Source organism: Leucoraja erinacea, chromosome 19, assembly GCF_028641065.1.
Source record: "Leucoraja erinacea ecotype New England chromosome 19, Leri_hhj_1, whole genome shotgun sequence".
Lineage (NCBI taxonomy): Eukaryota > Metazoa > Chordata > Chondrichthyes > Rajiformes > Rajidae > Leucoraja > Leucoraja erinaceus.
The window spans coordinates 14,125,516-14,143,125 of NC_073395.1; the positions used below are offsets into that span (position 1 = coordinate 14,125,516).

The 17,610-nt window shown below is 47.3% G+C and overlaps 1 protein-coding gene across 3 annotated transcripts in view; it reads right to left on the bottom strand.

The window, feature by feature from the left end:
* The window catches only part of large1 (LARGE xylosyl- and glucuronyltransferase 1), a 292,835-nt gene that overhangs the window by 59,932 nt on the left and 215,293 nt on the right, over positions 1-17,610 (bottom strand). For all 3 annotated transcript variants that reach the window (XR_008725023.1, XM_055650357.1, XM_055650358.1), the window contains exon 9: positions 12,198-12,323. Coding sequence is in view for 2 of the 3 variants with exons in the window: in XM_055650357.1 (XP_055506332.1) it covers positions 12,198-12,323 (126 nt within the window). In the remaining variant the exon portion in view is untranslated. The remainder of the gene's footprint in view (positions 1-12,197; positions 12,324-17,610) is intronic.

Genomic DNA, 17,610 nt, shown 5'->3' on the forward strand with positions numbered 1-17,610 from the left:
GCAGTTGCAGAGGGAGGGGGCAAGGGCGGTACAGTTCCCAGTCTCAGCTCCAGTCCAGGGGGGTGACCGGAGACGTCAGGACCAACGGGACACCGACTGCAAGCACGGAGATCCCATAGACTCACAGCCAGCAGCAACTCTAGCCCAGCCCAGCTCCAACTCCAGAGGAACCCGGGTTGCGGATGAGGGGGCGCAGCTCGGGCTGTGGGCGAACTGCCACTTGTCGCTGTAGCGGCGCATCGGGGAGCGGGTTCCTGTTGGGCCTGACGTCTCCGGCCATCCCCCTGGACAGGAGCTGAGAGACGTCAGGACCACCAGAAGCCGCTCCCCGATGCGCCGCTACAGCGACAAGTGGCAGTTCGCCCACAGCCCGAGCTGCGCCCCCTCATCGGGACACCGACCCCCAGGCCCACTGCAAGCACGGAGATCCCAGAGACTCACAGCCAGCAACAACTCTAGCCCAGCCCCGCTCCAACTCCAGAGGAACCCGGGTTGCGGATGAGGGAGCGCAGCTCGGGCTGTGGGCGAACTGCCACGTCGCCGTAGCGGCCCATCGGGCAGCGGATTCCTCTGGAGTTGGAGGGACAGGGAGACACAGCGGCTTTTGAGAAGGTGGGCAATCACTTCCAAAGTTCTGCCCACACAGTCAGTACACCTCTCCTACACTTGTCTCCCGCACTAAGATTATCTCGCAGAGAATGATCCCAGCCTAACCCTCCCTATTCTCTCCTATTCTGCAAGAAAAAACGACATTGAAGACTCAAACTCGTGATCGAGTAACTGCCGGGATCGAGGCGCAAACTCGCGACCTTGCGGATATGAGCCGAGCACTCTACCACTGAGCCAGCTGTTAAAATCTACGCTAAAATCTTCCATTCCGAAAGCCGAAAAATTCTGAATTACGAAAAGTGTCTGGTCCCAAGGCTTTCGGATAAAAGGTTGTGCACCTGTACCTGTACAACTGTTTCTTAAATGTTGGGATAGTCCCAGCCTCAACTACTTCCTCTGGCAGCTTGTTTTGCGTGAAAAAGTTACCCCTCAGATTTTAATTAAATGTTTTCCCCTTCACCCTAAACCTATGTCCTCTGGTGCTCGATTCACATACTCCGGGCAAGAAACTCTTTGTATCTACCCGATCCATTGCTCTCATGATTTTACCTGGACAAGTACAAGAACGGGGACGTTTTAGAGGGATGCGGACAAATGGCATGCGGTTAGAAAGGCACTTGGTTGGCATGGACTAGTTGGGCCGAAGGGCCTATGTCCTTACTGTACCATATGACTTTCTCATGACCTCGCAAATAGCCCAAGAAAGGGAGATAAGCATGCTCAGAATTATTTTTGGGAACAGCAAACTGAGCAGAAGTCCATGAATCACAAGTCAATGTGCACAATTCATCCTTACCTTACAATAACTAGCAACGTGGAAATTATCCCTTAATGACGGTAAATGGCAAAATAAAATCAAAGAAGAAGTTGATGGCCATATGTAGTGGGGCTACGGGGAAAGAAAGGGGAAAAGGGACTGCCAAGTGTAGCATAGAGCAGATGGGCAGAATGGCCTGTGCTACGATAAGAGATTCGGAGAAATAAATCCAGGGTTTTTCCATTAATTTGTTGCAAGACTAAGATGACTGCGCCTGAAACCAATAATTCAGCAGGAATCAGTGCGAGTTTGGATACAAATTGCAGCGTTTTTTTACCGCAGCTGAGTAACTGAGGTAAACGGTGAAGATGCTGGACAGAGGAGGATGTGCGCAATGAACACTGAAGATTCCCCGGGGGACACAAAACTCACGGTTATTCCTGCACCCGAGTTATGAGCCTGCCCAAGAATGATTGGGTTAACACATGTCGAGGGTTTGAAGGCACTGGGCCTGGACTCGCTGAGGTTGAGAAGGGACCTCATTGAAACATACCGAATAGTGAAAGGCCTGGATAGAGTGGATGTGGTGAGGATGTGGCCAGAGCCTCAAAATAAAAGGGTGTATCTTTAGGAAAGAGATAAGGAGTTTTTTTATTCAGACGGTGGTGAATCTGTGGAATTCATTGCCACAGATGGCTGTGGATGCCAAGTCGATGGATATATTTAAGGCGGAGATAAACAGAATCGTGATTAGTACAGGTGTCAGGGGTTATGGGTAGAAGGCAGGAGAGTGGGGTTGAGAGGGGAAGATAGAACAGCCATGATTGACTAAATGACTCGATGGGCTGAATGGCCTAATTCTGCTCATATAACATAAGCTTATGCTTAGGGTTTTCTCGCATCTCTATGTAAAGATGAAGAGGGGCAGCCTTTGTAAATGTATCTTGAGGATGAATAGCCTCAGTACATTACTGAGTAAATAAGTCTGCTGATCAGCTGAAGCAGTGAGCGTGATTTCTTTAGCTTGTGCAATTTGAGCCCAGGCTCTTCAATTTCAGAGACTGCTCAGTCAATCTCACGTTCCGAAATTTAAAGTAATGCTTGCTCAAAACAAAAAGTCAATTCCTAAAGCAAGCTGCGGTCTCTGTAGGAACCAGTTGTTTCTGTTGCCATGGCAAACCTTCGCAGGCCTTGTCACATCCATTTATTACACCGAGGAAATTGTCAAGTCAAACTGCTTTAAAGTTTGCTCACCAATTTGTCATGGTTTGCAGGAAAGAATTGAGTTGCAGCGATGGGTTGGAATGATTATCCCATGCACCAAATCAGGCCCGTCTCTCTGAGAAGGTATTTGAATCTGGTTTCATTGTTTACTGACAATGCACAGGGAGGTACCGATAAAACATCACGAGGAACTCGGTACACAGGCTGAGTCTAACAACAAACAGAAAGGTTACTGAAGAAGGGTCTCGACCCGAACGTCACCCATTCCTTCTGTCCAGAGATGCTGCCTGACCCGCTGAGTTAAGGGCCTGTCCCACGAGCATGCGACTCCATGTGGCAAGCACGACCTAAATGGCCGGTCCCACCAGCAGGCGCCTGCAATGTGGCAAGTGCGACCTAACCAGAAGCGGGAGCCGCGCGGAGGTCGAGTGAGTGACATGGCGTTGAGGCGGAGTTTTTAAATACGGTCAGTTTTTCGGAGCCCCGCGCGATGTCGGGACCAGCTCCGCACAACTCCATACGGCTCCGGTGATCGAAGTGGGACCGGCCCCGCGAGGTCGCACGGCTCAAGCAACCACGTTAGGTCACACTTGCGGCATGCAGGAGCATGCTGGGGGGACCGGCCCTTTAGGTCGCGCTTGCTGCATGCAGGTCGCATGCCCGTGGGACAGGCCCTTTACTCCAGCATTGTGTGTCTATCTTCAGAACAAACAGTAGGACGCAGACACAGGAAACTGCAGTTTACTTTAGATTAGTTTATAGATACAGCACGGAAAGAGGCCCTTCAGCGCACCCAGTCCGCGCTGACTAGCGATCCCCACACATTAACACTATCCTACACATGCTAGGGACATTTTACGATTGTACCAAGCCAATTTATCTACAAACCTGTATGTCTTTGGAGTGTGGGAGGAAACCGGAGCACCCGGAGAAATCCCATACCGGTCACGAGGAGACGTACAAACTCAGTACAGAAAAGCACCCGTAGTATTGATGTGGATAGAGAATTGGTTGGCAAACAGGAAGCAAAGAGTAGGAGTAAACGGGTCCATTTCACAATGGCGGGCAGTGCTGGGGCCCCAGCTATTTACAATATATATTAATGATCTGGATGAGGGAATTGAAGGCAATATCTCCAAGTTTGCGGATGACACTAAGCTGGGGGGCAGTGTTAGCTGTGAGGAGGATGCTAGGAGACTGCAAGGTGACTTGGATAGGTTGGGTGAGTGGGCAAATGTTTGGCAGATGCAGTATAATGTGGATAAATGTGAGGTTATCCATTTTGGTGGCAAAAACAGGAAAGCAGACTATTATCTAAATGGTGGCCGATTAGGAAAAGGGGAGATGCAGTGAGACCTGGGTGTCATGGTACACCAGTCATTGAAAGTAGGCATGCAGGTGCAGCAGGCAGTGAAGAAAGCAAATGGTATGTTAGCTTTCATAGCAAAAGGATTTGAGTATAGGAGCAGGGAGGTTCTACTGCAGTTGTACAGGGTCTTGGTGAGACCACACCTGGAGTATTGCATACAGTTTTGGTCTCCAAATCTGAGGAAGGACATTATAGCCATAGAGGGAGTTCAGAGAAGGTTCACCAGACTGATTCCTGGGATGTCAGGACTGTCTTATGAAGAAAGACTGGATAGACTTGGTTTATACTCTCTAGAATTTAGGAGATTGAGAGGGGATCTTATAGAAACTTACAAAATTCTTAAGGGGTTGGACAGGCTAGATGCAGGAAGATTGTTCCCGATGTTGGGGAAGTCCAGGACAAGGGGTCACAGCTTAAGGATAAGGGGGAAATCCTTTAAAACCGAGATGAGAAAAACTTTTTTCACACATCTCTGGAACTCTCTGCCACAGAGGGTAGTTGAGGCCAGTTCATTGGCTATATTTAAGAGGGAGTTAGATGTGGCCCTTGTGGCTAAAGGGATCAGAGGGTATGGAGAGAAGGCAGGTACGGGATACTGAGTTGGATGATCAGCCATGATCATATTGAATTGCGGTGCAGGCTCGAAAGGCCGAATGGCCTACTCCTGCACCTAATTTCTATGTTTCTATGTTTCTATGCAAGGGGTGACATAGGATCCGCAGACGGAGAGTCATTGTGGGTAGAGCTGAACAATTGCAAGGGTAAAAAGACCCGAACAAGAGTTATTTACAGGCTCCCAAACTCCGTACAGACAAGCACTGGTAGTCAAGATCGAACCCGGATCACTGGTGCTGTAAAGCAGCAAATTTATCACTGCGCCACCACCATGCTGCTTCCCTATCAGTTAGAAAACCTCTATATTTATCAGCTCAGCCTTGCAATTGACAACTCTCACATGCAATGTGAGGAAGGAACTGCAGATGCTGGTATACACTTAAGATAGACCCAAAATGCTGGAGTAACTCAGTGGGGTAGGCAGCATCTCTGGAGAGAAGGAATTTGTGATGTTTCCGGTCGAGACCCTTCCTTCAGATGAAGGGTCCCGACGCGAAATGTCGCCCATTCCTTCGCTCCAGAGATGCTGTCTGTCCCGCTGAGTTACTCCAGCATTTTGTGTTTAACTCTCCGTGTCACCCTTCGGTTGCTACTAGTCTGCTTTGGAGTAGGTGTCGCACTCCACGTTGTATACTACAACTGATCGCTTTCAGTTGGTGAGGATGCTGTGTTGTGCAACAGCCCTCATGTTGTAAAACACAGTTTTCTCGCTCTGGCCACGAGAAAGCTGCCGGTATCATAGAAATGAAGCCGGGACATTTTACCGTGAGTCCAGCAAGACAAGTTCTACTCTCTTCTCCATGCTCGAGGAAAAAGGGTAGTAGCGCAAAAAAAGAAATGCCCCTTTTATCCCGACATCTGTAGTCACAGAGAAGCCTCCACCACTGCACCGGAAAATACCCATTGATTGGGCTCAGAACATACTTAAACCCCTGTCCCACTTAGGAAACCTGAACGGAAACCTCTGGAGACTTTGCGCCCCACCCACGGTTTCCGTGCGGTTCCCGGAGGTTGCAGGTGCTTGCCGGAGGTTGCAGGTAGTGGAAGCAGGTAGGGAGACTGACAAAAACCTCCGGGAACCGCATGGAAACCTTGGGTGGGGCGCAAAGTCTCCAGAGGTTTCCGTTCAGGTTTCCTAAGTGGGACAGGGGCATAACTGACAACGGGTGACCTTTTGGCCACAGGCTTGCATGCAGTTCCTTGAATAGCAACAGAACGCCTCAGTCCTTGTAAATCGGCAGATTCTCTAACTTCTCCTGAGTGACACCACTAAAGGGGTTAAGGGTAGAAGGCAGGAGAATGGGGTTGAGAGGGAAAGATATGTAGATCAGCCATGATTGAATGACGGAGCAGACATGATTCTGCTCCTATGGTCATATAAAGACCCTCCGCCAATTTTCATAAATAGCATTGTAACTCAAAGATAAATCAATCTGGAAGATTAATTCTGGGACTGAAAGATCCAGAACGTCGCCTATTCCTTTTCTCCAGAGATGCTGCCTGTCCCGCTGAGTAACTCCAGCTTTTTGTGTCTATCTTCGGTTTAAACCAGCATCTGCAGTTCCTTCCTGCACGGAATCTATCAATATCTGTTTGGTTTTTAAAGGCAATACTTCCTTTCAGATGGGCTTTGTTCACAACACTAGTCATTGTATTATTAATTAATAACAAGAGTGTGAAAAACAGACCATTAAAAAATCCCAAGTCGTTCTGAACAAGCTGTACACGGAGTCAAGACTCTAAAGGAACATCAGCACAGCTTGAGCCAGAACAAACATGGGCTGGTTGCATTTATTTGATGTATCTTGTGTATAACAACGTGGTTATTCCAGGACGTTGATGATAGAATCACATTATGATCACAACACACAAGGCTATTCATCCAAGCCCAACACACAAAACTGGAGTAACTCAGCGGGACAGGCAGCATCTCTGGAGAGAAGGAATGGGTGACGTTTCGGGTCGAGATCCATCTTCAGACCAGTCAGGGGAAAGGGAAACGAGAGATATAGGCAGTGAAGTAGAGAGATAAAGAACAAATGAATAAAAGATGTGCAAAAAAAGTAACGATGATGAAGAAAACTGGCCATTGTTCGCTGTTCACATGGTGATAATGGGAACCTGGTGTGACTTGGGTGGGGGAGGGATGGAGAGAGCAGGCGTTTCTGGAAGTTTGTGAAACGAATATTCATATGCAGATAGACATAAAAAGCTGGAGTTAACTCAGCAGGCCAGGCAGCATCTCTGGAGAGAAGGAATGAATGGAGTTTTGGGTTGAGACCCTTCTTCAGACCACTTGGGTTGTCAGCTGCCCAGATGGACACCAAGATATGGTCCATCAATGGAAATAGATCAAATTAGATCCAGTCAAGCACCATCCCACTGCCTTGTCTCAATCCTCATGAACATTGTGGAAGGTGATGTTAACAATGGTGTGGAGCTGAAACATAAGGCCATGAGACACAAGATAACGCAAGGTCTCTCCATCCCCGGAGCCTGCTCCTCTACTGATGTTCAGCAGCTGTGGAGTCATACAAACAGCCACAAAATAATCAATGGAGATCCAACCACTCTTTCTTGCTGTTCTACACAGTTGCGTTGGGCCTTGGCCCACGATGGTAAGGGTGAAGTCCTGTCGGGATTGAACATTGATCGGCATTCTGAACTTGCTTTGAGCGTGCCCAGTGAATGATCATCGCATGAATATACCAAAGGGCCTGTCCCACTTACGCGACTTTTTCTACGAATGCCGGCACACGTCTTAGGTCGATGCAGGTCGGCAAAAATTTTCAACATGTTGCAAATTCAGCGGCAGCCAGAAAGATGCTACGACTCTTTGGGTGACTGAGGAGACTACTCACGACCATACAGGCGACACCCTGGTGACATGTCGCGGGGTGAAGCCTGTATGGTCGTGATTAGTCGCACAAAGAGTCGTACCTTCTTCTGGTCGCATGCTGAAAATTTTCGGCGACCTACAACGACCCATGATGGGTGCAGGCAGTCGCCGAAAAAGTTGCGTAAGTAGGACAGGCCCTTTCCACCGTCGTTACTATGGCACGGCCCATAAATACATGAATGGGCCTGGGCTCCATTCTATAGTTCTAAGGGCACTGGTAGCTTAGCTTATCTGAGAGACACAGCGTAGTAACAGACCCTTTGGCCCACCGAGTCCGTGCCGACCAGCGATTCCTGTACACTAGCACAATCGGGGCCCAGTTACAATTTTTACCGAAGCCAATTAACCTACAAACCTGTGCATCTTTGGAGTGTGGGATGAAAAAGAAGAAAGCCCATGCAGTCACAGGGAGAACATACAAACCTCAAATAGACAACACCCGTAGTCAGGATCGATGAGGGAATTGAATGCACCATCTGCAAGTTTGTGGATGACACGAAGCTGGGGGGCAGTGTTAGCTGTGAGGAGGATGCTAGGAGGCTGCAAGGTGACTTGGATAGGTTGGGTGAGTGGGCAAATGCATGGCAGATGCAGTATAATGTGGATAAAGGTGAGGTTATCCACTTTGGTGGCAAAAACAGGAAAGTAGACTATTATCTGAATGGTGGCCGATTAGGAAAAGGGGAGATGCAACGAGACCTGGGTGTCATGGTACACCAGTCATTGAAAGTAGGAATGCAGGTGCAGCAGGCAGTGAAGAAAGCAAATGGTATGTTAGCATTCATAGCAAAAGGATTTGAGTATAAGGGCAGGGAGGTTCTACTGCAGTTGTACAGGGTCTTGGTGAGACCACATCTGGAGTATTGCGTACAGTTTTGGTCTCCTAATCTGAGGAAAGATATTCTTGCCACAGAGGGAGTACAGAGAAGGTTCACCAGACTGATTCCTGGGATGGCAGGACTTTCATATGAAGAAAGACTTGTACATGCTGGAATTCAGAAGATTGAGGGGGGATCTTATACAAACTTACAAAATTCTTAAGGGGTTGGACAGGCTAGATGCAGGAAGATTATTCCCGATGTTGGGGAAGTCCAGAACTAGGGGTCACAGTTTAAGGATAAGAGGGAAGTCTTTTAGGACCGAGATGAGAAAATCATTTTTTACACAGTGGTGAATCTGTGGAATTCTCTGCCACAGAAGGTAGTTGAGGCCAGTTCATTGGCTATATTTAAGAGGGAGTTAGATGTGGCCCTTGTGGCTAAAGGGATCAGGGGGTATGGAGAGAAGGCAAGGATGGGATACTGAGTTGGATGATCAGCCGTGATCATATCGAATGGCGGTGCAGGCTCGATGGGCCGAATGGCCTACTCCTGCACCTATTTTCTACGTTTCTATGAACCGGGGCCTCTGGTGCTGTAAGGCAGTGGCTCTACCGCTGCACCACTGTAGCACCCAGAAAACAAAGCTTTGTCTCATCTAATTTCCCACTGCTTAACTCGAGCAATCAGTTTATACTCAACAGCCATCATCCCTGGCGACTGAAGGGGCTGTAAAATCTATACAGTTTATAAAGCAGATATTATGGATGATGTTGTTCGCAATGACAGTCCAATCTTTTTGTCTGCGCTATCGCTAATCTCACACATGCGAGTCATACATAATCAAATTTATGATTATCTGTCAAGAGCAGTCAGACACACATCAGATCCACCAGGTTCAGAGTGCTGGATTTCTATTAGGGACCTTGCTGAGATTATAGATGAAATGGCTGGTGCCCTTGAGAATAAACCTGTGTAGTTAAATTACCAGTTCTGCACAGTTTCTCATACAATTAGCCAAAAAATGTTACAAATAAAATTACAAGCACTTAAGATCATGGAAGCTTTTAGCACAGAATTCATCTGATTCATCTTTTTAACATACCTTTGAGTACCTCTTGTGTTCAAGTGCATTTCTGATTTAAGTCATGAACAAGCTTGTCGCTAATAACTGCTGAGGTCAAATAGTTTTCCATTCAGTCCATCGCTCCCTGTTAGCTTTTATTGAAAGGACTGTTAGTTTTGTTACTTCCTTGGTTATCAAATTCCACACTAATAGCCTCGGTGTTCCCACATCACCCTCTGGGCTGCCCCCACATTCCCACTTTCCCCTCCCCTAACCCGTTCCATCAGTTTTTTTTTTTAAATTGGTGCCTGCTTCAACCTATAATCTAGCTGTATCTGACTCCCAACTCCGTAGCCATTGGAAGCAGGTTACAATTACAACTTTCGAAAGACACCGTCAGATATTTGTAGTATGTCAGGTGTGGAGGGATACGAGGCAAATGCAGGCAAAGCGGACTAGTCCAGAATGCCAACTTGGTCAGCATGTCTGAGGAAGGGTCTTGATCCAAAACGTCACCCATTCCTTCTCTCCAGTGATGCTGCCTGCCCCGCTGAGTTACTGCGGCTTTTAGTGCCTATCTTTGGCCAGCATGGACAGGTTGGGCCGAATGTCCTGTTTCCATGCTGCGCAACTCTATGACTTTAATGATTCCATTATCCTCTGCGACTGACCTCCATCACCCATCATCTCTCCTTGGTCCACACATCACCAACTGACATATGTCTCGCCACTTCCCCTCCCTCTCGTCTTTCTTTACTCTATCTATCGTCTTTACTTTAGACTTTATAGAGATGGAGAGCAGAAACAGGCCGTTCAACCCACTGAGTCCCCGCCGACCAGCGATCACCCCCTCTACACCATCATTATCCTGCACACTAGGGACAATCGACAATTTCACCAAAGCCAACCAACCTGCAAACCTGCACGTCTTTGGAGTGTGCACCCGGGGAAAACTCACGCGGTCACGAGGAGAACGTACAAATTGCGTGCAGACAAGCACCCGTAGTCAGGTTCGAAACCCAGGTGTCTGGCGCTGTGAGACAGCAACTCTACCACTGCGTCACTGAGCCGCCCTTAACTCTCTCTCCACTCTCAGTCCTGATGCAGGATTCTGACCCAAAACATTCCTCCTACAGATGTTGCTGAACCTGCTGAGTCCCCCCCAACAGATTTTTTGTGCTGTTAGTTTCACTTCTCGGTTTCTACCCACAGATCTGATTATTTCCAAGTGTTATTTCTACTAATACCTCAACACTCTTCCGATTAACTTTTTTTATTAAAGCAAAGAGAGTAAGTTGAAAATGAGTGCAGTAACTGGGCCCTGGTGAGTGGGAGAGTGGCAAACAATAACTAGTGAGTCCGAAGCTGAACCGTGGGACTTATGGATGGTCAATCAGTGGATTATTAGACCGTTACTGTAAGTAGACAAGAAATGCTATTGCTTGGAATTGTTGCCCCAAATTTTCTTAGTTTACTTAGAAAACATAGGAAAATAGGTGCAGGAGTAGGCCATTCGGCCCTTCGAGCCAGCACCGCCATTCAGTATGATCATGGCTGATCATCTAAAATCAGTACCCCATTCCTGCTTTTTCCCCAAATCCCTTGATTCCTTTAGGCTGAAGACCTATATCTAACTCTCTCTTGAAAACTTCCAGTGAATTGGCCTCCACTGCCTTCTGTGGCAGAGAATTCCACTCTCTGGATGAAAATGTTTTTCCTCATCTCAGTCCTAAATGTCTTACCACTTTTTCTTAAACTGTGACCTGGTTCTGGACTCCCCCAACATTGGGAAAATTTTTCCTCCATCTAGCCTGTCCAATTCTTCCAAATTCCAGTGAATACAAGCCCAGTCGCAACATTTTTTCATGATATGTCAATTCTGCCGACCCAGGAATTAACCTGGTGAACCTACGCTGCATTGCCTCAATAACAATAATGTCCTTCCTCAACTTAGGAGACCAAAACTGCACACAATACTCCAGGTGCGGTCTCACCAGGGCCCTCCTTGCTTCTAAACTCAAATTCTCTCGCATTGAAGGCCAACATGCCATTAGCTCTCTTCACTGCCTGTTGTACCTGCATGCCTACTTTCAGTGATTGATGTACAAGAACACCCAGGTCTCGCTAACTAATCCTTCCTCGTTGCACAGTTTAGAGAGACAGCAAGGAAACAGGTCCTTTGGCCCACTGAGTCCACACTGTCCAGCAATCCTCATACACAAGCATAATCACTATCACTATCTTTACCAAAGCTAATTAACCTACAAACGTGTATGTCTTTGGAGTGTGGGAGGAAACTGGGGAACCTGGAAAAAAACCGCATGGTCACTGGAGAACGTACAAACTCCGTACAGACAGCATCCGTAGTCACATCGAACCCGGGACCCTGGCGCTGAAAAGCAGCAACACTACCGCTGCGCCACCATGCTGTCCCTAAAGGGCCTGTAACCCGAAGGGCTTGTTTCCATGCTGTATCTCTGAACTAAACTAAAATGTTCGGCACAAACATTGTGGACCTGAGGGCCTGTTCTTGTCCTGTACTGTTCTATTGACAAAAGGCTCTGGAGACTTCATGGAGCAGTCATGCCAGGCTTCAGTAATGCAGAAGGCATAGAAAGGGACGTTCTTATCTCAGAAAGAAAAATCCCACACTCTTAAAATGGTTTTAGAGTCATCCACATCCACTTTACATTTTGACCTGACAATTGCGTTTTGTACGTAATGAGTTAGGACAGCATGTCACCAAGGTCTTGATCTCCTGATGTTTAAATTTGACTTGGGGAGGCTGTCGGAGGCTCACTCCACCACCTGGCACAACCCTCCTCAACCATGGACCTTACCTTGAGATCTGACACGTCCTTGTAGCACTGCTCGGAGCGTGTGTGATCGGACAGCTGAACGTTCCAGAAGCATGGAAGCTGGTACACCAGGAAAGGATTCTGCTTGATGACGGCATTGAAGATGTCCTGAGCAGGAGAAAGGGAAGAAACTGGGATTAGTGAAGGAGTTATGGAGAGACTGAAAGAACTAGAACAGAGGCCATCCAGCGAACTGTTAACGTGCAGGAACTCAACGTCTCCAATAAAAGCCGCAATTGTTTACCTTCAATTTATTAAAACAGTACAAATTACCGCTGCTCAGGATTGTATCAAAATCAAAAATCAGTATGTGGGTAAGCAGACATTAGGATGGTTACAAGAATCAAAGACTTTAATGTACATTAGGAGTAAAATAGCGATTTCTTCGTTGCAATTTTACTGAGATTGCACCTGGATTACTGTGCACAGTCTAAGGTAGTGTCTAATATAAGACTACAAGTCACTGCGTGGGAGGGGTGGCTGCATACAAGAGGGGGGGGGGGGGTCGCGGGCAAGAGGGGGGCCGCGGGGCGTGAGGGGGGCTGCAGGGTGGGGCATGCGGTAGGGGCATGCGGGTGCAAGTAGATGCGCGGGCGAGAGAGAGTGTGAGAGAGGGCGTGTTTGAGGCAGGGTGAGTGTGTGAGGGTGGGGATGTGAATGATGCAAGTAAATATTACGGCCAATTTCCTAAACCTTTCCATGTAAGTGTAATTGCTGATACTTGGAATAATCTTTAATCCTTCTCCCTCGAGATCAATGATATCCTTCCTGTCATGAGTCAACCAGGACAGTACAGACGGGCAGTGGGCCATGTCAAGCAGCATCAGTACAAGCTATGATTATTTTCTGCGATAACAGCAGCATGACATAGTTCAGAGCTGTTTGTCTATGACTGCTCAGTTACTCAATGTCTGGAGACCTGTATCTCTCCTCCACTACTCCCTGCTTCAGTTCTACCTACCACCAATCCATCTACCCTGAAATCTGAATGCCTAACATTACTTTGGGCCCCATATCTGAGAAAGGATGAGCTGCCGCTGGAGAGGGTCCAGAAGGGGTTTACGCCAATGATCCCAGGAATGAGTGGGTTAACCAATGATGAACGTTTGATGGCGCTGGGCCTCTACCTGCTGGAGTTTAGAAGGATGAGGGGTGACTTCATTTAAACTTACAGAATAGTGAAAGGCTTGGATAGAGTGGATATGGAGAGGATGTTTCCATTAGTGGGAGAGTCTAGGACCAGAGGTCATAGCCTCAGAATAAAACGGGGCGTTCCTTTAGGAAAGAGATGAGGAGGAATTTCTTTAGTCAGAGGGTGATGAATCTGTGGAATTCATTGCCACAGAAGGCTGTGGAGGTCAAGTCAATGGATATTTTTAAGGCAGAGATAGATAGATTCGTGATTAGTACGTGGGTCAGGGGTTATGGGTAGAAGGCAGGAGAATGGGGTCGAGAGGGAGAGATGGATCAGCCATGTTTGAATGGGAAAATAGACTTGATGGGCCGAATGGCATAACTCTATTCCTATCAGTTATAAACTTATCAACCTCACTTGGCTGCGTGGTTCCTTCGTCAGGTGGCACGATGGCGCAGCGGTAGAGTTGCTGCCTTACAGCGCCAGAAACCCGGGTTCGATCCCGACTACAGGTGCTGTCTGTACGGAGTTTGAACGTTCTCCCTGTGACTGTGCATGGGTTTCCTCCCACATTCCAAAGATATACAAGTTTGTAATTGGCTTTGGTAGAATTGTAAATAGTCCGTAGAGTGTGTGGGATAGTGTAAGCGTGCAGGGATCGATCGCTGGTCCACACGGACTCGTGGGCCGAAGGGTCTGTATCCGTGCTGTATCTCTAAACTGAACTAAATGTCGCCACCTCTTATTTGTCATTGAACAGGAAGCATGTCAAAATGGGTCAACTGGGCTTATATTCATTGGAATTTAGAAGGAGAGAGGATATCTTACAGAAACATATCAAATTCTTAAGGGATTGGATAGGCTAGTTGCAGGAAAAATGTTCCCGATGTTGGGGAAGTCCAGAATCAGGGGTCATAGTTTAACAATAAGGGATAGGCCATTTAGGAATGAGATGAGGAAAATATTTTTTTAGCCAGTGTTGTGAATCTGTAGAATTCTCTGCCACAGAAGGCAGTGGAGGCCAATTCACTGGATGTATTAAAGAGAGAGTTATATATATCTCTTGGGACTAATGGAATGAAGGGATATGGGGCGAAAGCAAGAATAGGGTACTGATTCTGGATGATCAGCCATGATCACATTGAATGTCGGTGCTGGCTTAAAGGGCTGAATGGCCTAATTCTGCATCTATTTTCTATGTTTTGATGTCAAAATGGCACCAGTCTTATCTCATTCCCTTGGAAATAACACTCTACAGCTCTCCTCTCAGGGAGCATCTTTCAACACTTCACTGTTAGCAAGCATACAGTCCCTGGTGCCCAGCCTTCAAGGAGACCTGTGCTCTCTGATTGGCGAGTCGGTGTATTTCCCTCAGGGAGATTTCAATTCACTGACTGGTGCCACAAGAATAAAATGTTAGAATTTTTTACCTTAACCCCACTCAGAACTTCCCCTTCGTCTTCCCCCCAATCGATGGCCTACTGGGAGGGGGATGATTCATATCCCCTGAGTCAGCAGTGCCTGGAGCCTGTTCTTGTCCCAAGTCCACACCATTAGGAGCGCATATATGCAAACTTAATGAACCGCTGCAAGCCTTGCAGCCTCGTCTCTCTCCTCCCTGTGGCTGTGGAGAATCTATCTGGTGTGGGAGATGGTTAGTGAAAGAACAGCGACTGTGGGATTTGATTTGATCGCCAACAAAAGCAATTCAGCGCTTGGCAGAAACATACAACTTATTCAGTAATGCAAGTGTCACTGCATCAGGTAGTGGGCATGTTGGCATGTACCGAGCTTCTGAAAAATGAAGTGTAAGTCAGGGGACTATGTTGATGTATTCACGAGAGAGTTAGATGGGCTCTTAGGGGCAAACGCAATCAAGGGATGGGGAGAAAGCAGGAACGGGGTACTGATTTTGAATGTTCGGCTATGATTATATTAAATGGTGGTGCTGGCTCAAAGGGCCGAATGGCCTATTCCTGCACCTATTTTCTATGTTTCAATGACTGCTCTTGCCTTTCCTACCAAGTACACGGCAGGCAGGTGGACAGGTTTAGCTGGACAAGAGAATGAGTGGCACTGGTAGGTTGAATGGCAGGAATGTTCTCCACACAGCACAGGCGTCAAATGCTTGAGGATATTGGTTTAGCTCGAAGGGCAAGAAGTTTGGAGTGGACCTAAAGGAGGTATGTTACCACTCAGAAGGTGGATGGAATCTGGACACACTGCCTCAAGAGTTGAGAGTGTTTTATTGTCATATGTACCAAACAGGACAATCAAATTCTTACTTCTATATACAGTATCTATATAAAAAAACACGGCAAGGCCAGCAGCATTAACAAGGATGAGTCGCACCCTGGCCACTTCCTCTTCTCCCCTCTCCCATCAGGCAAAAGGTATAGAAGTGTGAAAATGCACACCTCCAGATTCAGGGACAGTTCAGAGCTTATTTGGAGGTTGTCGTGTTTCATAGCCTGATGGCTGTAGAGAAGAAGCTGTTCCTGAACCTGGACATTACAGTTTCCAGGCTCCTATACCTTCTTCCCGATGGCAGGAGTGAAATGGCCAGGGTGGTGTGGGTCTCTGATGATGCTGACTGCCTTTGAGGCAGCAACTCCTGGATTTCCTGCACTCAAATGAATTGCATTTTGTTTGTCTTATTTACACTTGGTACATTTATAACGTCAGTCAGTTTGAAACGAAAAAAATAAACCCACTGAAAAGTGATATATTATCGCCTTGTGTCTTATGTTTGTCCCCGATGGCCAATGTGCGCGGACAAAATCAATCCATCACATTATGTTTGCACAGACGCTGGTATTCATAATCATATTAAGCCAACACAGGAGTGCATTAACATGGCTGATGACCAGAGCAATGAAATGTTTTAAGCACAAGAATCATGAAATGCCCCCGAAGTAACAGTGGTTTATGAAACCTGCAATGTCAACCCTTTCCATCTGCCAGAAAAACAAAGCATCTTTGATTCACTATAATCAAAGATAAGCCTCCCAGATGATTCGGCCGTTCAAGCTGAAAGATATTTGACGGATCTATGAATAAAGCAGCAGCACAGGCTCGAAGGGCCAAATGGCCTCCTCCTGCACCTATTTTCTATGATTCTCTCTAGTTTACACAATTACCTTTTGTAACTGTGCGCTGGCTGGCTGTGATTTGTGACACCTGGGCACCTTCGTATTTTCAGGGCGAATGAGCAGCTTTTCAATAATGCAACCGCTAATAATGGTCATGTCCTCCTACAGTCTGACACAGCGGAAACAGCGGCTCGCTCCCAGCTCCTCACTTTACTGCGGTAATAAATCTGAGCCGCTGCTGAGCCTCTCTCCCACTTCAGTGTCTTCCTGTCAAACTGCCCATGTGTGAATAAGCTACGATATCTCGTTATCCCTCTGCACTTGTGCCATGGGACAGCTCAACTTCAGTGGCACTGCAGTGATTTCTCTCTCGGCCTCAGTAAATCACTTCACACTGTTGCTTCCCAACCACCCTTGTTCCATGGCTGGTGAAGAACGTGCACTGTAATTCAGCCACAGGTACACCTGTGTTTAGTTTCCTGGATCGAACAGGATTCTTGCATCCATCTCATTTATGCGACGTTGGTTGCGCTGTTTTAGTCTAATATGTCAGGATTGTGTTTCATGCCACATAGAGTCATACAGCATGGAAACAGGCCCTTCTGCCCAACTTGCCCATACGGTGCCAACATATCCCAGCAACACTAGGCCCGCCTGCCCACGTTTGACCCATATCCCACCTAACCTGTCCTGTCCAAGAACCTGTCTGACTGTCTCTTAAATGTTGGGATAGTCCCTGTCAACTCTCCTCTAATGTTGTTCCCCAGTCCCTGCCTCAAATACCTCAGATTCTATAAAGCTTGTTCCCCATGTCCTGTGGTCTCCTGTCATCTCTCTGGGCCACTATGTGCATCCCCTCAGATGGGCTCCTTTCCTGAAATGTTCTCCCCCTGTCTATTCTATTTTTAAACCTAGTGGTGTCCAGCGCCAGAGATCCAGGTTCGTCCTCGAGGTTTTCATCTACTCTGGGCCACGACTATGTGCATCCACCCAGTCTATTCCTACATCATGGGCTACATTTCCTGACGCATTTCATCATCCCTCCTGTCTACTCTATTTTTAATACGGTACAGTGGTGCAGCTTCACAGCGCCAGAGACCCAGGTTCGAACCTGACCATGGGTGCTGCCTGTATGGAGTTTGTACGTTCCCTCTGTAACCGTGTAGGT